This window comes from Nelusetta ayraudi, unplaced genomic scaffold (assembly GCF_046127955.1).
Source record: "Nelusetta ayraudi isolate G7.1 ecotype Tasmania unplaced genomic scaffold, CSIRO-AGI_Nayr_v1 ptg000005l, whole genome shotgun sequence".
Classification (NCBI taxonomy): domain Eukaryota; kingdom Metazoa; phylum Chordata; class Actinopteri; order Tetraodontiformes; family Monacanthidae; genus Nelusetta; species Nelusetta ayraudi.
Genome location: NW_027466055.1, coordinates 1757757 through 1780633, shown reverse-complemented (window position 1 = coordinate 1780633; position 22877 = coordinate 1757757). Strand labels below are relative to the sequence as shown.

The following is a 22877-nucleotide window of genomic DNA, read 5'->3' as shown; positions in this document are numbered from 1 at the left end:
ACAGCTGAAGGTCTAATCCATTATTTAGACAAAAACTTGATTAAAGTGAATTAAATAAAAATAGATTAAATAATGGATGACACTAAATCCAAGCTTAGATTTAGTGTCACTGTGTCACAGGGGGGTGAGTCAGACACAATGATTCACATTGCATGGTAGTATTGAGAAAGAATAGCATGTTTTTCCAGTCGGTCTGAGCTGTCTTTTTTTTTTTTTTCTTTTTCTCGGAACTCATCTTGCCTTTGAAAAAACAAAAACCTACAGTGAATATTTACACTGAAGGACACTTTTCAGCACCTTTGCCGCCGGTCTGAACGTGCACTTTTTGGGCCGCCAACTCCACCTGCAGGTGCTTCCTCATGACCCACGTCACGTGACTGGCCCCTTGTTGCAGAGCGATGGAGACGACGTGAGCGCTAGTAAGGCCTCCACCCACAACCATGACTCTCTGGCCCACCTCACACACTGCGCACAGGCCTAGACAAACATGTGAGCACCTTTAATACCTGATATTGGACAAGTCTGGTAGTATCTAACTTGAATATTGATCTGCACAACACTAATATTCACAAATATGAATATGAACATTGTCTTCATAAACCTCTAAAATTCTTGCAGATTTACAATTAAGGTCAAAATGATGCAAACTGCACAACATTTTTCTTCAGTAATGTACCTAATCCATAATTTGCCATAGATATCGTTACAGTTTCCTTCCTATATTGAAAGAAAGAAAAGAAGCTTACATTTGTAATAATAATAATAATAATAATAATAATAATAATAATAATAATAATAATGATAAATTATATTTGTAAGCACCTTTCTGAGTAGCCTAGGACACTTTACAGGAACACTATGTAATAAGGCAACAGTAAACAGCTAAACACGGAAAGAATAATTATAAAATAAATACATAAATAATGTGATTTTTGCAGACTTGATGCTGAAGCTAAAGCCACAGCAGCCCTTTCATCTGTTGAATGTATTCTTCGGTCTTTGCTTTGCCAGTCAGTTGCGCAGCCTCTGCATTGTCTGGATGGAGTCGCAGCATGATGTCCCTGGAAATTCTCATGCTGGCAGCTTGTCCACCAGCCAGGTTAACTGCATGAGGTCCAACCTGAGAGAGAAAAGGAAGAAAGCCCTTCAGGTACTGACTGTGTGTGACGTGGTTATTGAGACCTGCAGCAGGGAGAAACCCACCTGAAGAGCTGTGTACTGCCCCATCAGATAGAGCGGACACTCTTCTGTCCATTTTAAGCTTTCTGATATGCACGGCCAGCCATCGATCACCTAGTCGTAGGGACATGTCACATACACTATGTATACTCTATATATTTTATATGAAGGGTGGCTATTCTAGGTCATCTAAAATATAAAATTTGCAATACATATTCCATATGTGTTCATTCATAGTTTTGATGCCATGAGTGATAATTTACAATGTAAATAGTCATGAAAATGAAAGAGAAATGATTAAATCAGAAGTATGTGTCCAAACGTTTGACTGGTAGTGTATATATTTTGTTGATGTACTCACTGACGCTAACGAAGCCTTCACTTTGTCAACCCACCTGAATGGGGAACTCTTTCATCACGTTAAACAGCAGTTGGTCCTCTTTGACATCAAGTTTGCAGCCGGTTGCGAGCCAGATCATGTCACCACTCCAGCGGTGCCCAGTGCTGAGAAAAAGACTCCAGACCTGGTTCCTGTAACACCAGCTGGCCTCCGTCACCTGGCAAGAGACTCATCTTAAAAAAAAGAAAAAAAAAAGAAGAAGAAAAAAAAAACCTCATGCTACATCTTGGCTTCTTTTTAAAATGGGACATTTCCATATTTAATAAATTAATTTTGGTGGTTGGCTTCTAGATCGTTTGATCAAAAAAAATTCTTAGTCCTTACTAAGCATCCTTTTAAAGGTTTTTCTCTCAACCTGAAGAGGCTGTTTTGACTCTTCCTCCCTTCTCTACCTGTTCAATGGGACTCCGCCTTGGAACATCCCAATGCTTTGTGATTGACCAGGTGCTCACTGCTCACACTAGCTATTGAGGAAGATGTCTAGTGACTATATTCTGATTACCAAAACCCAGGACAGTGAGCCTGCCCCTTTGGATAGTTTGACAATTGTTGTTTCATTATTTATCACTTTAAATAAAAACAGCACGCCCAGTACTTGTCTTGAGAAAACAGTTTTGTCCCTCTCGTCTTGCCCACATTAATAGAAAAGTGTACAGAAGCGTTGCTAAGATGATAGGCCCACTTTTAGACGTAGAAAGTGGAGGAAAATCTGAACAGCTTAAACGTTGTCATTTTTTCGGACTTGTTGTGGCAAGGAACACAAAAAGCTGTGTTAAATGTGTGAAAAGGTCAGTTTGTCACAACAGGACCCCTTCAAACTGTCCTCCCTTCAGTGCAGCCAAGCCATACCCCAGTACGTACCTCACAGTACGTCTTCACATCCACCTGTCCGCTCAGGATGAACGGCTGGAGGTGGACGTAGGCCTCGGGGGTGACGGCTCCTCCTTTCCTCGCCTGGCGGATCATTGCCAGCCGCTTGTGGAAGCTGCGTTGGTTGTAGAACTGCCGCAGGTAGGCCTGGCCGTCCATTTTAATGCCGTGCTCGGTGTGCGAGTAACGGCCCACCAAGCCCTCCACGTCGCCCACGTCAAACTGTTTCAACTGCGGAGGAAAGTGTGAAGATCTTGGAAAGCAAGCAAAACTAGACGGCCGGTCTGAACGTGCACTTTTTGGGCCGCCAACTCCACCTGCAGGTGCTTCCTCATGACCCACGTCACGTGACTGGCCCCTTGTTGCAGAGCGATGGAGACGACGTGAGCGCTGGTAAGGCCTCCACCCACAACCATGACTCTCTGGCCTACCTCACACACTGCGCACAGGCCTAGACAAACATGTGAGGAAGAGAACTGCATGCCGTGGCTCCAAAAAGGTTGAACAACACTTCATAGGAAGGTTATGAGGAAACATCCAGCCCCCCCAATAAAAACCTCTCACAGAACATAGTCATCCTGCTCAGATTGGGAAAATCAAACTCACTGTCAGCCTCCATTTGTCTGGCAGAACCTGCGTCTTTTTGCTGAGCAGCTGCCAGGCGATGCATGAGGTGCACTGTGTGTTGCAGGCGCCCCTCCGGGTAACTCTCCCCAATGCTCCGAACCCACGAGGGGATGTTTGCCGTTTGTGCGCGGGTCGGACCCGTGGCCATGACGACGTGCCGAGCTTTAATGGCGTCGCCCTCCTGAAGCGTGACTTGAAAATACTTGACAGTTTTCTTGACGCCGTCGCGGACCACATCTTCTCCCCCCCGTCCCTTCATCCTCTCATCGTCTGCTTCCATTCCGTCCTCACAGTCAATCACAGGGGTGATGGACTCCACGGTTCCCTTGAGCAGCACACTGTCCAAGTGATATCTCTCCACCTGTGTGTTTAAAATCAACAACTTTGCAACACCTACATAATAATCGACATCTTGTGTGTATTTTTCAGCTTTTGCAGGAAGAGATGTATTGAAAGCTGTGCAGTACCAAGCAGAACGCACAAAAATCATAAAGACTTCTTGACCAACCTGATCTTGAAAGAAATCCACACTCAGTTTGGTTCCTGGCAGACAGAAGGATAAACTCTTCCTGAGTGCCGTGTTGACGTTCAGACGTTTCCTCTCCTTCTTGCCGAGTCTCATGTCATTGAAGAATGCATTTTCGTCCAAAATATAAATTTGGTCTGGAAGACTGTGAAGCTCCATCAGACGATTTTGTTTCAAAACAAACTCCTGCAGCGCTTCCTGTCAGGTAACACAGACTTATTACAACTGTGCTGCAAATTAAACGTTTCTCTTCATCCCTTTATAAGAAAAAAGACGCTCTGGTTGTCGGTTGTGTTCATACCTTTTTGAGTGCATCTGTATGCACCAGTGTGTGAGAGCGCAGGTGCGGGATGTTCAGAGCTGTGAACTGGCTCTCCCACAGTGCCGTCCACTTCCCATAGGAATCCACAGCTCGGAGGCTCAGTGGGGTGCCTGCAACCGTCTCTGATACTGTGCACTTAGCTGCTGGTTGTTCCACTGCCATGGCACCTGCACAAGCCAATCATAAAGGTCTGATTGTTCCCTGTGTGTGTGTGTGTGTGTGTGTGTGTGTCTTAATTTTTTGTGTCATATTAGTTCTTGACAGTATCATAAGGATTTGACTGACAAAGTCCAAACAGAAAGACAACCTTGCTGAATCAAGCACATTACGTTTCTAGTACATTTTTATTTGTCTCTAGGTTAAATTATTCAGATGTCACTTTCATAATGAGCAGATTTTCCAACATTAGTCTTATTGAATACCTTTTTTTTTTTTTTTTTTTTATCAAAGTCAGCAGAAATATCTGATTCTCAAAAATGGGGCTGTCACAATTCCACAAGCACCTGATGGAAATTCCAAATAACTTTCAAAGAAAAATCATAGAAAATACATCAACTCATCAGTCAACCGACGAATTACTTCATTTCCAAATTCTAAGCTTTACCAGCCACTAGCCTCTGCTTCTTTTTCTTCTTCTTGTGACTTGTGCATTTGTTGCCGGTTTGTTCCAGAATTGACTGAGGTCCTGAGAAGGTGGCACACGGGGCCAAGTCATGTCCCGAGTCACAGTTTGCATCAGGCTCAGTGCTGGATAGCAAGCTAGCGAGGGTCAGGGCATGTGGGCCACCACCTATTATTAACACATCAAGTAAAACCATCTGAAACAGAGACATCAAAGTTTTAACCTCGAGAACATCTGTGATCTGTGTTCCTTTAAAAGCCTAGAAGAGTTATTACTCAGAGGGACTTTCACACAGTGGTACTTTTCTTAAATGTGTTTCAATGGTTGATGCTATTTTTGAAACAGTAAAATGGAAAAGGAGCTCGAAGCATTTCAGCTTTTCTCCTAGTGTGATTTTTTAAAACCTGGCATTACAGAGAACATTCGACATTTACTCTAAGCTAATCTAAAAAGAAATCAACTTTCCTCTCCATGAAAAACTCAAACTCAATAGTCATTTGGTTACTTTTATATTATATCATATGGTATTATATTGATAATGATCAGACATAGTTCTTCACTGTACCTGGCTCCGAGTGTTGACTCTTGTCCAAACGTTGTGTGTGTGTCTCAGCTCCAGACTACAGCCATTGCATGTGGCCAACTGACTTTTTGCGACAGTGCTGCATGCCACCTGTGAAACTCAAACCAGTTCAGCGTCTACAGATTTAGCTGGACCTTAGCAGCTCCACTGGGCCAGCTGGAAATAGTGTCCATTTGTTTAAATTTAGTAACACAACACATCCCAGCAGAAAAAAAAACAGGCAGGGGGGCTCACTCGTTCTAGTTCTGCAGCAACAGCCTAACATCTATTGATTCATCTATTCGATATTAAGTCCAGCTGGAAAAATAGTTATTTTCCTGAAAATTCTTCAAAATTTTAGTCCATTTAAATATATAATACAATGAGTCATTGAGTCATTACAATGAGTTGGCTGACAAACCAGCTAGAATCTCTAGATTTGTCTGCTACATTATAAAATTTTATCACCGGAGGAAAATCTGTCATATATCTGCTGTATATCAGCCATTGACAGCTATAAATCACAGCATTCGCTCATATTAGGCTTCATATCTAAAACATAAAAAAGGAATACAGATAACGAAAATATGATTCAGCAATGTCCATAACAAGCTGAACAAGAACTAAGAGCAGGAAAACTTCAGTCGGAACTTCGTTTTGTAACTGATCGGACTGTCAGAATTAGAGAGGTGTCACGATTTGTCGCTATAAGCGAGTAGCAGAAGTGACAGTTATGTGCAGTTTTAGTTGTTCTTGAAAACACTTCTGCATATCATTGGTACACAGTTTACACAGCTCCTCATGGCAATTATTTTTGTGACTATTGTCACCTGCTGCCTGAAAAATGTTGTTTACTCAACAGACTGTGAAAGATCTTCTAGACTTTTTCTATGGTCATTTTCTGCATTGGTGGCTTCACTTTTCTTCACATATTTTCCTTGCATGTTCTTCCCTGCATGTGCTGGGTTCTTTCTTCTTTATTGGGAACTCTGCATTGTCTGTAGGAGTGCGTGTGAGTGACAAAGGTTGTTTGTCTTTCTCTGTGGCACTGAGATAAACGGGTGAAAGCCACATTTGCCCAGGCTGGGATGGGCCACGGAAGTGGTAATAAAAAAAAAAAGTGGGTGAATGGATATTTTATTTGCATCTATTCGATGCAATTCAATCTATCTATTTTTATCAATTTAAAAAATCCTGAAAGGGCTGGGGATTGGCCATCATTTCAAATATGGAAAAGAACCCAACACCAACTGACTGTGGGTCACAGGGTAACAAAGTGTTACAGTACTTCTGCTATCTCTGCAGAGGTTCTGACAGCACAATGGACCCTTTTCTGTCAGTTACAGTGTGATACGGTTTTGGTGAAGTTTTGGGAAGTGTTGAGGATCCTGCAACCGGAAATGGCTGTTTTACAAAAAATGGTTTCACGAGCTGGCTTTCATTAGTTTGACCTCCTTCTACTGTTTCAGGAAAAATCTTAATAAAACACCTGCATGGAAAAAAGATGAGCCAAATCTGTCACGCGACAGAGCAAGTGTACAAAAGTTTCACAGAACAAACGCTGTTGAGAGTTACTGATATTCACCCAGTTCCTAATTTGCAGAAGTGACATCAGTTCCTCTTCTACTGACGATATGCCACTTGTTTTTACTTCCCTTCTTCTAAAGCGAAGAAGAACCACACTAGCTGTATAAGAGCGCCGTGAGTGGCACCGACTTCAGTCGCCAGGTTTCTCAGCAGCCGTCATGGATCCGCCGGTAGGTGAATAAAACAAAGTCTTTCAACGCTACATTGATCTACAATGTATTTTAAATAACAACATGTTTTGTCAGGAGTCTGAAGCTCTGGGAGGAATACTGATTACCCACAAGCTCGAAGAAGGAAAGCACGAGTATAAGGTGGAAAACGTGGTGAAGTACCAAAAGACAAGCAGGGAGAAAACTTTTGCCAGGTACAGTACAGATGCTACAAGAAATGTGAATGTCACTTATTCATTTTGACATTGTAATACATGTCAAGACGTTTTAATTCCTGTGGGAAAACAATGTCATACAGGCAAAGACAACAGAAATAAGAACCATGTGAATTATCTGAATCCCCCTTGTGCAGTAACAATTAACAAAGAAAATATAGAGATAAGAAATTTGACTTGGACTGCAGCAAAGATCAACAATGGGAATCACTGGACTAAAAAAAAAAAAAAAGCTGACAGGAATTGTGCTATACAAGAGAAAGGGATTTAGCTCATGTTTAGCTATTATAAAATACCTGGAAGTCATAGTTTGGGTAGTGTGCTGTAGTGAGCGTCTGACTTTCTTTGACTTTCTTTCTCCATCTTCCAGGAAAGGAGACAGACTTGTGCGGATAAATGATATTGACTTGCACAATATGACGCCAAAGGAACTGACACATATAATAGCTGAGGGCAATCCAAAGCTGGTGAGTTCACAGACGGGGTCATTTGTGGCACAACAAGTTTGTTTGACATTTTTCTTCTCAATTTCACTAACAACAATTTGTCACTTCACTTTGTGGTATTGTATGTACACATGTGAGTTTGTCATGGGGAAGGTTGTACATTAGAAGTAGTACCACTACTTATTTTTTCTTACTATTTCATTCACTTTTAAAGATGAATTAAAGGACTAAGTGATCTGGTATGAGTGAAAACACTGAATCTCTGAGTCTCCATGCAGACATTGCACAAATCCAGCAAAGAGACGGAGCCCACCATGCAAGCCACCTTCGAGGGGGATGATATCTTCTATCCTGTGTCAAAGACACCTGCATTGCTCACCTTCAATATGGAGATGACTCGAGAGGACGACTGGAAAGAGGATGAGAGTGAGAGGCAGGAGGGGAGTTCAGGAGAGGGCTCGGAGGAGAAGTTCTGCTCAAGCGGAAATGAGGAAAATGGGAAAGTCCAAGACCTTTTCATTGTGTCCATGATGAAGACAAGGATATCAGTGTTGAAGGCCAGGGGTGGAGAAGGTGGCTGCACCTGTCTGGGCTGTCTTGAGGACAACTGCTTTATGAATGATGTCATTGTGGTGGCCGAGTCAAGGACGACCGTGACACTTGGTAAGGGGATTTTCTGTTAAATCTACTGACATTACACAGCTAATCAGTCATTTCAGTGTTATGCAAACTGCCTTTTTTACACCTCTATTAAAGCTTGAGGGTTAAAGAGTGAGGGTTACGGTAATAAAGAAGACAAGCTTCTTCATTGGTTCATACATTGACACAGTAAACTGATCAAATTGAAGGGGAACATTCAATTACAACAACACAGGGAAATGGATTTATTTCCAAAAGTTCATTTTTTTATCGTTAAATATTAAATCACTCTTAAATGTACTGATAGTAAATTTGCACTCATGGGAGGTTGAAGCAAGGCTTTATCATTAGTTGTGGTAGTAGTACTTGTAGTATTTCCAGAGGAACTGCAGGACCTTTGGTCAGACAGCTCATGATTGGAATATTTTTATTGTAGCAGCAAATACATGTAGCCTGTTTTGCATCCAGTCTCCACCAGCATCACAGCAGGTTAGCATTGACAATGTGGGGGGTGAGGAGGAAAACACACATTACTAACATCCGGATAGGTTAACGAAGGCCGTGTTTACAGTGCCTCGCCTCTCCTAACCTCGCCTAACCTCGCCTTGGTGTTTGCACTGGCAAACCGGTTGTAGTGGTGACGTAGCGACGAGCAGGGCTCTGATTGGCTCAGATTTTCTGCGAAAACAGCGCGAAAACCCAACTGCCATTTCTTGTTGTAAGGGTTCTAGGTGTGGCTGTTAAGGTGGCTGAGCGATTTTTTGCCGTGGAGAAACTCGGAGGTCAACATTTTTTGTCAGTGGTGGCGGAAGACAGAATTCAGCGGGAACTGGACGGGGTGGTTCGTAACGTAAAAGTGTACACGGAACTCTCCCGGCAAATGGAATTGCACGGGTACACCCGGACGGCAAAACAATGTAGGGAACGAAAACATTGTCCCGCCAATGAAAACACAATCGTACCGAGGCGTAGCGTACCGTAGCGAGGCGAGGTGAGGCGAGGCGATCATAGGTGGTTGTTGAGAGTAGAGCATATCGGTATGTATATAGCTGTAAATTCAACTGTCCATAAAATATAAATATCTAGTTTTTTTTCCTTTTATATCCTACAAATATTTATTTTATTGCCTTATTTCTTTAATTAATATAATTTTCCATCTATGTTGCACTATAGAGTTGCTGTAACCGGGGATCAATAAGGGTGGTCTATTCTATTGTGTCAGCCCAGCTCAAGTCAACTGGTCATACTAGCTCCCAGGGTCACCTTGTAATATAAATATTTAAAAATAAAACAGTAATATTATTCATCATCTTCCATACCCGCTTATTCCTATTCAGGGTCACGGGGGTCTGCTGGAGCCTATCCCAGCTGTCTTAGGGCGAAGGCAGGGCACAGTAATATTATTTGTATACAAAAGTACATATTCATAAATTCACTCTTGTTTTTCATTGTCAGCCTGGCAGTGCTGCTCGGTGATTTTTCTTAATGCGTCACTCTGTAAGGGGGAATTCTGCTTCCCCTTTAGAGAGTTTTCCTTTCAAAGAGGATCTAAGTTACTGTTATCTCTGATTGTTCCCTGTGCGTGCGTGCCTGCGTGCGTGCGTGTGCGTGTGCGTGTGTGTGTGCGTGTGTGTTTGTATCAAGTTTCCAGAGGAAGTGAAAGTTTCAGCATGCAGAAGTTGTCGGAAAAGGCCATTCAAAATGTGTCCTCTAGGTACTACCTCCGAGGTCTCTGCCCGCAGTTTCACACTCCAATTTATGCCTCCCCAAACCCAGGTGAGACATCCAAAACAGCATCAGGCAAACCCACACATTACTGTTCAAGTCATGCTGATAATCGCTGTCCCAGATGGACTTTAAGCCAGTGGGGATTTACTGCTGTGTGTCTGTTGTGTTCTCAGAGAAAATTACCATCTACTACTACAAGTCAAATGGTGTTTTCAGAGGAATGCCAGTGGTGCTCAACTTCACTGGGTCCAACTGCTTCCTCAGGTGCTGCAAGAGTGAGGAGAAGATATCCCTGCAAATAGGCGTAAGTTCTGAGTGACAGTATTGAGCTCTAACACATTTATTTCAAGTGCTGAAAAAAATGTAATCGCTGGAAAGCATTTCATCCTCAACTTACCTTTCTCAACTGCTGACCCATTCGTGCATTTCATTTCTCCATGAGTGTTTCTGCATGCGATAGTTGGAATTTGGAATGTACTTATGAATTTATCTTTAATAGATGTTACTAAATGCATGCGCATCGACAGTAATTCTTTCTTAATATGACCGTGATTGAAATGGCCAGGCTCTTGGGATAATTGCAAACAGAAAAAAAGCACAATCATTCTAACAGCTAAATGTTGTCCACGCGTGTTGACGCAGACATGCACAAAGCAGAGCCTGCAGAAGATCTCCACAAACGACCCGGCCAGGCTCTCCTTCCTCTTCTACATGAAGTCAGATCTCACAAAGCAGTACCAGTTTGAGTCAGCGCTGCATCGCGGCTGGTTCATCCGAGTCCTGAGCACAAAGCTGGTGGATGTGGCAGAGTTGTGTCCAGAGATGGAGGAGAAATCGTTTCTGTTCATCATTCAAAGTGACTGAGTTCACTGACATTCAAGTCATTTCGTTTCAATTTTATTTTAAATTTTTTTTAGAGAAGCTCTGCTGCTTGAGGAAGTATGTACAATGTCAAATTCTGCTATTGCAGAAGGGAGTAGATATGCATCATATGACACGTTATTTTGTGATTTGGTTGTGGTCAGATTTCATAGTAGACGACGATACGTACTTATTTTGTTATTAGAAGTACAATGCATATTTCTATTCAATACACACCTTAATTAAATATGTTAAACTTCAGTGAAGGAAGTGTAATAATAATGTATTCCTTTATATGCCCTTTCAAATGTTAATCACCAGGAGGTATGGGGTATGATGATTTTATTTTATTGTATTATTATTATTTTTTTTTTTTACAAACATCATCCCTAAAATAAATACATAAATATGACATACTGACTAAAGCAAGATTCCTAATGTATGGTTTCTTAAAAAAATAAGTAATTGAAACATGAAGACTTCATATTTAGATTCATTTAAGGTTAAGTGTAACCTTTTGTTATATAATCAGATATAGGTAGGACAAATAGTTTAGCAAAATACACTGATCAATCCTTAACATAACATCTGAAATCTAAAACACTACCAATGAAATACCATGATTTAGAGCAGCTTTTTTTTTTTGAGCAGCTTTAAAAAAAAATGTGAGAATTCATATTACAACTGTCAGTAGGACAACATACAATTAATACAAATGACACAAAGGTTTAAACAATAGGGAAAACCCTTTACAGACAAAACCTACACTCAATGCAAACTGAAAAAAATAATAATTAAATAACACTTGAGTGGCACACAGAAGTTTGGATTTGACTCTCAGAAGTGTCGTGTATTTTGTACTATGCTGTTCAATATTATGTTTTCAAAGCTGATATTTTCACTGAATGTTTGTACAAACTGCACCTGACTGTACTTATGAAACTTCAGGAATATGTGAATTTCTAATAAAATGATTTGATTTTGTGCCGGTGGACATTTTAACAAGCATATTTCTTTCATACCTTTGTGTCCCTTGTAAAGAAGTTATACCGTTGAAAAACATTGCTTATACTTATTTATACAACTCGAGGCAAAATTGACAATTTTACACAAGGCTTTAGTCAGTGACGTTTTAGCCATGAATCAATTAACTACAAAGGTAAAAAGTCAAATACACATTTACAACAGTTTTGGGGTGAGGCCTGCAGCACTGCTAAGGATGGAAAAATCTTCACTTGTCTTGTCTCCGTGACCACCAAGGACACTGTTCATCTCTTCATTGGTGCCAAGTGTGAGTTTAAAAGCCAGTCTGTTCGTCGTCACTGTCCTCATAGGCTTTGTTTGATTCTCCTATGCTGTCTTCGTAGGGATTCTCCACCGCTTTAGGTTTCCTGGAAACACACAAGCGTCACGGGATGTCTCACAGCTTAACGTGCCCGACAACACTTAAGTAAGTCTTCTGTCTTTAGAGCAAACTCACTTTTTACGCTCTCTGATCCCGGAGACGATGAGGTAGATGCCTGCTAGCACGACCAGTCCCATGACGACTCCAAATACCACCAGCCACACCGGGACTGGTTGCTCATATGGGGGCGACAGTGTAGGAACGATGCCTATGAACTCCAGGGTCTGGTCAGTCAGTCGGAACACTTCATTTATTCGGCCTCGATTCAACCTGAGAACATCACATCGGGCACGTGTGAGATTTTCTGCCATGCTGGTGATGGTGTGACAGCTTGAGTGCTGTCAACTACTGAATGATAGCGACAATTGTACATAAAACACAGTTTATAGCCTAACATCTCATTGGCGCTATTTGCTGTAGTCTTGAACTAAATATTGCAGCTAATAGATTACTCTGAAAATAGTTGCATTTTGAGAAACACACAACCACAAGCATTTCATAAGCAAACCGACCATCACAATCTGTACCACTGTATCTGCCATGCCGGCACTCAACTCATTCTCTTGAGTTACAATGATTCATTCGTAGTTGTAAGTCACAATTCCAATGAATATTGACTCACTCTATAGCAGCCTCCAAGTCACTCTTTGGAATGTATTCAGAGCGAGTTTGTGGGTTGGTGGCCGCCATGTAGAAGGAAATCCGTTGTGTCAGATTGTCTGTTTGGACATGCTCTGCACTGCACATGTGGGTCAGAAAACACTCACAGATCAACATGCGTATCAAAGGTCAGGCAAAGGGAAGTCGAATGACTGAGATGAAGCCAGCAACTTACGTGAAGTTCAAGGTCTTGTTCTGCTGACTGTAGTACTGCCTCAAGGAATATGCTACCGTGGCCCTGAACAGGTACATCTCATCGTCGTTCCATGGATACTGAAAAATTAACCTGTGGTTAGAAGCTGTTTCTTTTACATAATGTATAACATTTGTAGCCAAATGCAAAAAAAAAAGTCAACACTCACTGCATTGTCACCCAGTGCGGCCTTTAAACTTATCCTCACTTTCACAGCACTGTCATGGACTGAAAAATAAAAAGATAAAAGAAGGAATAAACTTAGTAAGATGAACTGTTTTTTTTTTTTAAGTAGAAACAATTTCAGGCCACAGAACTTTCGGAAGTAACAAAAATCAAGTCTATATTTTCATGAAGAAAAAACAAGATTGAAATAATAATTGAAGATAATAACCAGGTCCAGCGTGTCCAATATTTGCCCTATAGTGAGCACACTACATTCTAGACTCTAGAATCGAGAGAGCAAACTACTGACTCTCAAACTGTCATTGTATGACAGAATCAAGAGTGAGTGTCACCCACTGACCAGAAAGGAAAGACTGTTGGATGTAATCCGGGGCGTCACGGTAAAAATCACTCTTGAAATTAGACACAGCATCATACAATCTAACATAAAGACTGTATGTGAACTTAATGTTTGCTATGTCCAAGTTATTTGGCAAACCAGCTTCCATAAAATATACTGTGCATTTGCTGTGATTCAAGAAACATTTCTAAAGCTGTATTCTACAAAATGTACCTCAACAGAGTTTATGGAAACACAACAAAGATATGAAAAAGTTTTTGGTTCTAACTTCATCAGTCAGTTCAAGAGTTTTTATCAATCAATAACATGTAAATTAATTTGCTTTTAAAAAAAATACATATTTGTGTGTGTGTGTGTGTGTGTGTGTGTGTGTGTGTGTGTGTGTGTGTACACAAATATAATTGTGGTTTTGAAGAAACAAACAAATAAAAAATTAAATTAAATAATTGGCTTCAACCTTCATCTGAAACCCATTTTCCTCATTTTTTGATCAAATGCAGTCAGAGGTCAAATTAAATGTGGTTTGCATGTTCAAACATCTTCACCACGGCCCGGGTTCTGTTCTCTTACTGTGAGGTGTGCACTGCAGAGCACAGTTTGTAAAACTACCCACTATTTATGACCATAACGAGTAAAAAATGGCAAAATGAGATGAGTGCATCATTCATGATATACCCACAGTTAGACACAGGTGGCACTGGTGTCACAGGTGGGCGAGTTCTCCAGCCTCTCAGCCTGTTGTGTTTGTCATTGTCTTCCTTCAGCCAGGTGTGAAGTTTGTCAAAGTAACTCAGTAGGGCCTTGGCGTCCATCCTAACATCGCCTGATATCGTCTCCAGAGCTCGGGTCCAGGACTTAGACCGTCCCAACACCAACATATCCCTAAGAGTAAAGGGAATGGATTTGATTCATCACTTTTGTAATTCTGTATGACAGTAGCTGAGTAAGAACTGGGAAATTGTGATGATTTAGTTGTTCATTTTATTCATTTTGCTCATGTACACCATAGTGCCTGATGTATTGCTTTTTATTCTGGGCCAGTGTTTTGGCCACTTGCCCTTCGGAGACATTAAAGACTTGAAAAATCAAATCAAAGATCATGATGCTACTGCAAAAGGGATAATCTCTCCTACAGTTTCAACATGCATGGAAAAAATCCTCACCTCAGCTTTGTTCCAGCCTCTGTGGAATTAGTGATGTCACATTTGTGGAGGGGACCTGTGTGATTGGCTGCATCGCAGAGTGCCTGCTGGAACTGAAACTGGTAAATGGTTCTTGTAAAGTATCTGAAATGAAAATGTGACACACGATAGACACTGTCAGACGCAGTAACGTGGACACCACACCTGCAAACTTTGACCTAAGTGAGTTGTAGGAAGACTCCCTAGTGACGTTTTAAACTTCATGACAGGGAAACCATCAGCACATTAATAGCAGGAAGTCCAACATTTACTTATTCATTTACACTATCTAGTTTATTTGTCTACAGACACCCCATACTGAAAGCTTGATATCTTGCGTCATGGGTTAGCTTTTAGTGTGAGAGTGGCACCTGATGAAAGAATAGTCTCCAGACACATGGAAGAGAGCAGGAGGGTCACAGTAGGTCTCATCCCTGGCAACTGGCTCCATCACACCAATCAAATCCCTCCTGTCAAAGAGAAAGATGAGAAGCTGTAATACTGACAGCTAGCATCACAACACATTGTGACGTCACAGCCACAATGAACTTTTCACGTGCTGCAACAAAGTGACTGGAATCTGCTTACTTCATATTCCACCACTGCTCCATCCATTCATCCGTTGTGATATTCCCATTAAACACTTGCCACCTCCATTCCTCCAGCATGTAGGTGAAAGGCAGCGTGGCCACAATGGTCAGTGCTTGTTTCAACAAAAAATTTATCTCTGTCTCTGGAAAAGAGGGAGAAATAACGCACGTTACAATACAAGTTTTTGGTTTTTTTTGAGCCTGTTGTAAAATTTCTAAAATCAAAATTGCCAAGAGACAATGATCTTATCCTTCCTTTTGGAGACTTTTCAGAGAGCCAATCTATTGTTAGTCACACTTTAAGCTCCACCTATGACAGAGGTTGTCAGTAAATGACAGGTTGCATAACAATTAACTGGCTGGCTAAAGGTCGTGTTTTCCTGAGGCAAAGTGGTGATGTAGTCTTGATAAGGTCTACTCATGTGGCAAAGAATGTGAATGTGTTGAGGTTATTTCTGACTATTCATGTTGTTATAAACCCTGGCACATGTTTACAACCAACTCAAGACTGGCTTTTGTTTTACTTCATGTTTATTTTTAGTTATGTACGTCAGCAGAGTTGACGTACAGTCAACATGTCAATATTTTACTGCTCAGTAACTTTACAAGTTTTTCTTGGTTTAAACTTGACACATTCATAAGTAGACTTTACTTTAGAATGTCCTCACTGAGTTTTTTGTTTGTTTGTTTGTTTGTTTTTTGAAGTAAATAGCAATCAAAATGATGAGTGTACCAGTATTTGATGTGAAGTCGTCAGCCAGGAGTCCCAGGCTCTGCAGGTGCTCAGGAGTTGCAGCAGAGAGGGACATGATTTCTCCCACAGCCTCGTGGAAACCCTCGTTGCTGCCGTCCCTCAGGAGGTAGGACAGGTTGCGGTACGCCATCTGGTACTGGTTGTGACCCATCTCGTGGTGCACAGTGAGGAAGTTGTCCATGTCCACCTTGGTGCACATTTTGATTCTGGTGACATTCAGGAAGAGGTTGTGTTGTTGTCAGCAGCAACAATGAGTCAGAGGCTTGTTGCCACGTCAGGTGCACAGTGTCAAAAAAATAAAGTACAGTGTCTAAAAAATAAAGTGATGCAGTAAATGTTTCTGACAACTCTCGTGTTTTAGGCACTTCATGTTGAGTAACATACATCCGCGTTATTTGGACACATAGCCCTTGACATATTAGTGTTTAACAATCAGACGTGAACTGAAGATACACTTGACTCTATAGATTAATGTTTTACTCCCGTTATCTTGGAAGTAGAATCACTGAATAATCATATTTATGGCTCCAGTGTACTTAAGAGATAGGATATTTTACCCGACGCAGCATAAACTCCCACATATGCCTGATGAAGAACTGGAGCTATGTTAAGACTTTATCGTACATTCGCCTTTGTTTCCGAGTCTGTGGATGAATCTCACCTGAAGTCCTCCCCGTTCCCCATGTCCCAGGCTGTTGGGTGACAGACCATCTGGACGTCGCCAGGGGGTTTCTCCAGAACGGAGTTGGTCCAGAAGTTTGGAAACATTTCATAGAGACCCACAGACATGAAGAATTTCTCTGCTTCTTTAAAGAGCCTGGTCACATTCCAACCCTGGAAACATAAATCCATATTTTGTAGCTATTTTTCAGTTTCTGAACAGGATTGAATAACGCCAGATTATACTGTACCTGTTCCACCATAGTTTCGGTGACGTCGATGTCTGTCACGTTTTTGTATGGGACAGTCACAGTATAAAGGTTGGTCCAGAATCTTCCCCACATGTCCCCTAAACAAATAAAGTTGTAAAAAATAAAAAAGTCATATAATGTGAACCATTAACGATATTAAACAGCTCTGCGGAATTGCTGCTAAGTTTCAATGCAGCTGCTTTAACCAGCTGAATCCACGCTACGTCTTCCAAGGCTGGAGTTTTCAAGAAACAAGGGAGGTGGTTTCGCCTGTTAAAAGATCTCCAGCCATGTCATTAAGTGTCACTGCCTGAACTGCCAGCTCAGAACCTATAGGGGATTTGGCTCCATACATTCGAGAGTCTTGAAAGAAGGGAATTTAATGCGGGTAGATGAAGGATGGAGCCTCTAAACGGGGACACGTCTTTACAAAACAGATTAAGAAGGCAACATGTGGAGGCATCATCATCAGCCCTCCATGTGCTGTTTTGCACTTGATGTACTTGATGCTGCAACAAGCTGGCTTCCGCAGTGCTCCCGTGCATGGAGTCTCCACTGAGCCACTGAATATTAACGCTTGCAACGGTTCTAACAATAAGTGAGGAAGTAAGCACATAACACTGGCAACATTTTAGCAGGTGAGCACATCATTAGCGGTGAGCGGTCTGTGTTTACTGCTGTTTGTTGTCTATTAACTCGGTGTGGAGAGGTGGCCGAGTGTTCTGAGGGCAGCTAGAAAGTGGAGAAGTTCTCAAGCGTCAACATACTCATTGTTTCTATTTCTTTCTTTTTGTTTTCATTGTGGCTTGGCTCATGGGCATCAAAACCTTCTGCATGATCAGGAGTTGGAGTTATAAAGTATAAACTGATTGACATCAGAGAGCTAAACATAAGCTTTGTCATGCTGCTTGTCGTGCATTACTGTTATGTTTTTGTTGTTGAACAAAATACTATCTATGATAATATCTACATACTATATATTACATCTATGAGTTGGAGAGCAGTGTGTTTTGTCTATCTTTGCAAAGCATGTCTTTGTGTTATTTGTTTGTGGGACCTCCTTGAAAGCGAGATGTTGCATCTCAAGGGGCTCCCCTAAATAAATTGAAATTGAAATTAAAAATCAAAATCTATAAACTAATTATATTCCACAACATAATGGTGTTGTCCTGCCCTTTAGAGCAGTTCTGGATCAACCTACCAAGGAGGTGGGCTGGCAGATGTCCTTCTGGATCAATGTGTGCGTCTCCATATACTTCAATCAGCTTGGCTCTAACATAGGCATGCAGCTCCTTGTATAAAGGCATTATCTGTGAGAAACCAAACGGTTATTATTACCATCGTCCATCTCATCCATTTCAAAAGTTCTTCACACTCTTGCGCTCAATCAGCGTCATTGTGGAAAACATGGGACACACATGGAAGGCTGTGCTGTACCTCGTGGTAAAGAGAGCGGACGTCGTTCATTAGCTCATCTCTAGTGTACTTGTACTTGGTGTCCTCCTCAAAGGTCTCGTAGTTGTATCTCCAGTAATCTCCATAGTCTTGGAAACCTGAGCAGTGTGGACAGAATTTATAACTAAACACATTTTTGTCTTTACCCAAACAAAACAATAATGAAGGAAAAATGAGGTTAATATTATTGTATATATAAAAATTACTGTCACTCAAAATGACTTTAATAATACTGTAGCAGCGCATTAGTGGCATAATTTCCTTAAGCTGCGACAACATGAACTTGAACTGCTAAGACCATAAACCAGAGCAAAGGTTCTTCGTCACTGCAGCATTTGCTCTCTCGCGCTCTGAAGTGTGTCTACACAGGTTGCAAACAGTCTCTCTTTTTTTTTCTTCTTTTTTTTTTTTAACTTTGGTGTCCCACCGTTCAGTTTGGAAGCTTCATTCTTCAGAGCTACGTATTCTTCATACAGAGGCCTCATCTTCTTCCCCGCCGCGACTCTCCAGCCCTCCCAGGCACGCAGCCGCTCGTCATAGTCTTTGCTGTCGGCCATGATGCCATCCAAGCCTGTCAGCGGGGCAATGCGGGAAGCATGCAGTCAAAGTGTGTTTTGATGTCTTATGGAATGTTGGTTCTTGGTGGTAAAATTGAATGTTTCACCATTAAGCTACATATTAAACAATATGAATTGTGGCGTATTAGATGTCTGATCTATTTTTGTTTTTGATTTTAAGATACGTTTTGGTTTACTTTACAGCACTTAAAAAATGTCTATCAGTATGGAATGAGTTGTTACTATAATTTATCGCTATTATTCACTGAGACCATGGAACCATGGTTTTGCCTCAAGGATTATATAAATTTTAGTGAATATGTCAATTAGAAACAGCTTTATCTGACTCCTCCACGGCAGCGGTGGTGTTGAGAGTACCTGGCTCCAAAGTCAGGCAGTTGGTGTCCTCCATACACACTTTCGACGTGCTGTAAATTGTGCTCATCTGACTCATAATGTCGCTCAGCTGCAAACAAGATTCAAGACACGAAAGAAAGCATTAATCTGTGTGAACGCAAACAGCACTCTAAAAATTTCAGGTTTGTGTCTCTCGTTTGTTCAGACGAGGGTTCTGCTTTTCCTACCTGGACAAACACAAAAACAGAACCCTCGTCTGAACAAAAGAAAGACACAAACCTATGAATAACTGAAGACATAATGAACACAATCGAACTAACACTCTAGAGACATGCTCCCTATATGGTGAAATTTATGTGAAGATTTTTTTCATTCTGTGAAACATATTGAAGGTCATAATTACTGCAAAAGCCAAAGCGGCGGGCTACCTTTGCAGCTTTATCTGCAGGAAGGACGGTGGAGCCTTTGTCTTGGAGGGAGATGAGCTGCAGTTTGATCTCTGGATCTGTGACGGTGCTGATGTTGAACTTCTCGGCCTCTTTTGACTTGTTGGCATAGAAATCGCTCCAACGTTTCCCCGCTGCAGACTGATGAACATAAGAACAGACACACCGGATTCCAACACGCACAATATCAGTTTTGGTGTTTTTGTTGGTATTTGTTTTTCTTTTTTTTTTTCAGCGTTGATTTGAAATAGCAGTTTGAATCCTCACCATTTTGTCCGCGTTCTCGTCTGTGATGTTGGTGTTGTAGGCCCATGATGCCAGCGAGCTTGCGTAGGTGATGGGGATGGCCTCTGTATTGAACTGATCCAGGAAGGTTTTCGCCTCGTCTTCCACACTTGTCCAAACAGGAGCAATGCAGCAGAGAAGCAGCAGTGCTGAAACGATGTGAGCAGACATGACGGCTGCTTCAGACCAACTGAGATGGACGGAGACTGTACTCTGATTTTACCGTCTCTGCAGCCTTTAGCTGTGCCGCCTTGGCCTTTGGACAGGACAGCCATAATAAAGGGCGTATCCAAGTTGCTTTTACAGATAGGCTGTCTCACCGCTTCATAAAATGCCAGTAGCATGTTTTTCTTCTTCTCAGAGATTAACCTCTGACTGACAGTACTGTTATCTGTTGCTTATGCTTTGAAAATATTTTGTTTGATTAAAAAGGGAACGCATGGTAAACACAGCCATTCCAATAGGAAATGGCTGCATTGAAATCCTTCTGAATATCAGGGAGCTGGTTTGGCTAATATTCAAATTACAATAAATGTATTAATATAGACACGAGAACAATACTTGACAATACCAGTGCGCCTTATTCAAAAAAAAAAAAAAATAATTAAAAAAAAAAGGTGTGTAAATTGGCACATTCATTTTTTTCTTTACTGCAGGAAAGGTTTAGTACAATATGCCCTTCAAACCTAAACAATAACAATAATAAAAATATAGTTAACATATTTTTCAACTTCCTTGAAAATTGGATCTTTATTTTTTTAGTTCCTGTATTGTTTTATTTAAATCTGCTTTTGTATTACATAGTTTGATACTAACCTCTTCCTCATGACCATCTGTAAGTGGAAGTACCTTTTTCCTCAACCTTTTTCCCAATTCCTCTCAGATGTCAAATGTTAAACAAACACAGCTCTTCACTATCGAAGATGTCAAAGAAACAACAGCTCCCTCAATTCTCCTTATCTGGATGAGGAAGAGGATTTTCCAGCAGCATATAAACTGCAAGTCACGCACTGATAAGCCATGAAAGCTGATAAGAGATTAGCTAAGGAGGCAAGTTTTCACGTTGGTGATTATGGACATTAAAATGTTACTTAATAGGTCTTTTATTTTGTGGGAGATTAATTAGTAACTCACGTAAGCTTCATTTAATGAGACAGCGATTTGTCATTTTATTTCACTTACAGGACTGTTTACCTGTATGCTAAATTGTTGATTCTCAGTCTTTGCCAAAGTGAGTTATAGATGGAATTTAGACGTTGACTAGTTTTAGGCGATCTTGATCTCAATGGTTTTTTTGTGTTTAAAAAAAAAAAAAAAAAAAAAAAAAATCTGGTTAAAAGGGTTTCAAAGATGTATTAATACCACTAATAATACAACCACTACTACAACTGCAACAACAACAACAACTATTCCTACTACTACTAGTACTGCCATTACCACTACTGAGTTCAGGAAGAAGTGGTTGCTGAAAATGAATGGATGGATGGCTAATAAGTCTCAAAGTCTTTCTATTTATTTGATATATTGCCTTAACATTATTGTTTCGTATTTATTAACCAGCTAAAGTACAACTAAAAAATACACCATCGTCATTGTTTCACTGTTGTTGTTGTCGTCGTCGCTTGTGGACCCTCTTGTGGACAGAGTTGGTACTATTGTCAATCGATAAGGCAGTTTTAGCAGTAAGGTCACGTGTGTCTTACCTTGTTGGGAAACGTATTCTAAATTATTTGTTTTTGCATTTCTATAATTGCTTAAGGTGGACATATTTAGTTACCGTTATCTGAAAAGATCAGGGAAGACTGTGGTTCAGTGAGTGAGCCGAGCATGCAGTTTGCAGTGGGGTTTATTAATACCTCATATGATAACAGAGATAACTGTTATAGCCTAGAAGTATAAAATTTGGTATATTTATTTATTTATTTATTTATTTTTTAACTAGTTACTAAAATACTCTTGCAGTTAATGTCAACCATTCACTTGCCTGATACGGGAGTCACTGGCTGCTCCTGTGACAAATGTGGAACATGTTTGCAGCTGGCTCGCTCTTTGGCAGCTCACTGTGAGGCCCGTGATGGGTTACTGTCAATCTGTGCTGCCTTAAATTTGCTGCTCCAGCAAGTTTTTTGCCGACCTGTCGATGTGCAGACTGAGCCTAGTGGCTACAGGCTAATCACTGTGAATGAAATACACAACAGTGGGCTTAGGAATCCGAAAACTCACACTCAGCAAAAAGACAACAGGGGGGGGAAAAAACCTCGTGTTGATACTGTCAAATTACAGTAGTGAACAATATATGGACTCGTCTGAAATAAAGTGCATCTAAATTGGTCGTTTGGTCTTGCTGGGTCTGTTTAATCTCAATACTGTCATTGGGGTTACTTATAGAACCTGAATAATCGAGGTTAGCGTTGTCGCCTCGCAGCAAGAAGGTTGTGGGTTCAATCCCGGGCCTGCAACCTTTCTGTGTGGCCTTTGCATGCACTCCTCGTGTCTGTGAGGGTTCTCTCTGAGTTTCCCCAGCTAAAAAAAAACACATCACAAAAACATGTATGTACTTCAAATTGAGAGATCTGAACTGTCCGAGAGTGTGAGCGGTCTGTCTGTGTGACCCTACGGCAAGCTGACGACCACGAGGCTCCAGCACCGTGAGAGCAGAACCAGGTATAATAATAAAAATAATAATAATAATAATGATAATAATAATAATAATAATAATAATAATAATAATAATAATAATAATGATATTATATTGATTAAAAATAAATAAATAAATGAAAAGAATTATAGACTTAGAATGAGC

The 22877-nt window shown here is 40.9% G+C and overlaps 3 protein-coding genes across 5 annotated transcripts; 1 reads left to right on the top strand and 2 right to left on the bottom strand.

Moving 5' to 3' along the window:
• Positions 1–512: 512 nt before the first annotated feature.
• On the bottom strand, positions 513–5439 carry LOC142902946 (uncharacterized). 2 transcript variants are annotated; one of them, XM_076048315.1, is made up of 10 exons: positions 5112–5439; positions 4529–4714; positions 3904–4091; positions 3585–3800; positions 3056–3437; positions 2767–2900; positions 2441–2680; positions 1575–1736; positions 1204–1293; positions 513–1120 (listed from the first exon to the last, which is right to left on the bottom strand). In XM_076048315.1, exons 3-10 carry the CDS (start codon positions 4084–4086, stop codon positions 953–955), a joined length of 1575 nt encoding a protein of 524 aa, XP_075904430.1. In that variant the 5' UTR covers positions 4087–4091; positions 4529–4714; positions 5112–5439; the 3' UTR covers positions 513–952. The 2 variants fall into 2 exon arrangements, with proteins under 2 accessions (XP_075904430.1, XP_075904423.1); XM_076048308.1 differs by having other exon boundaries at positions 4529–4742; positions 5112–5438.
• Positions 5440–6781: 1342 nt separating this feature from the next.
• LOC142902934 (uncharacterized) lies at positions 6782–11746 on the top strand. Of its 2 annotated transcripts, none has more exons than XM_076048288.1 (7): positions 6782–6865; positions 6941–7059; positions 7451–7547; positions 7805–8189; positions 9810–9941; positions 10067–10197; positions 10536–11746. In XM_076048288.1, exons 1-7 carry the CDS (start codon positions 6854–6856, stop codon positions 10755–10757), a joined length of 1098 nt encoding a protein of 365 aa, XP_075904403.1. In that variant the 5' UTR covers positions 6782–6853; the 3' UTR covers positions 10758–11746. The 2 variants fall into 2 exon arrangements, with proteins under 2 accessions (XP_075904403.1, XP_075904411.1); XM_076048296.1 differs by having other exon boundaries at positions 6800–6869.
• A 147-nt stretch (positions 11747–11893) lies between these two features.
• ace2 (angiotensin I converting enzyme 2) lies at positions 11894–20270 on the bottom strand. Its single transcript, XM_076048272.1, has 18 exons — positions 20057–20270; positions 19772–19930; positions 19365–19452; positions 18857–19000; positions 18412–18527; positions 18176–18284; positions 16975–17072; positions 16725–16897; positions 16043–16269; positions 15308–15452; positions 15091–15189; positions 14702–14824; positions 14218–14420; positions 13182–13240; positions 12995–13092; positions 12782–12898; positions 12235–12429; positions 11894–12145 (listed from the first exon to the last, which is right to left on the bottom strand). Exons 1-18 carry the CDS (start codon positions 20243–20245, stop codon positions 12052–12054), a joined length of 2436 nt encoding a protein of 811 aa, XP_075904387.1. The 5' UTR covers positions 20246–20270; the 3' UTR covers positions 11894–12051.
• Between the last annotated feature and the right edge of the window lie 2607 nt (positions 20271–22877).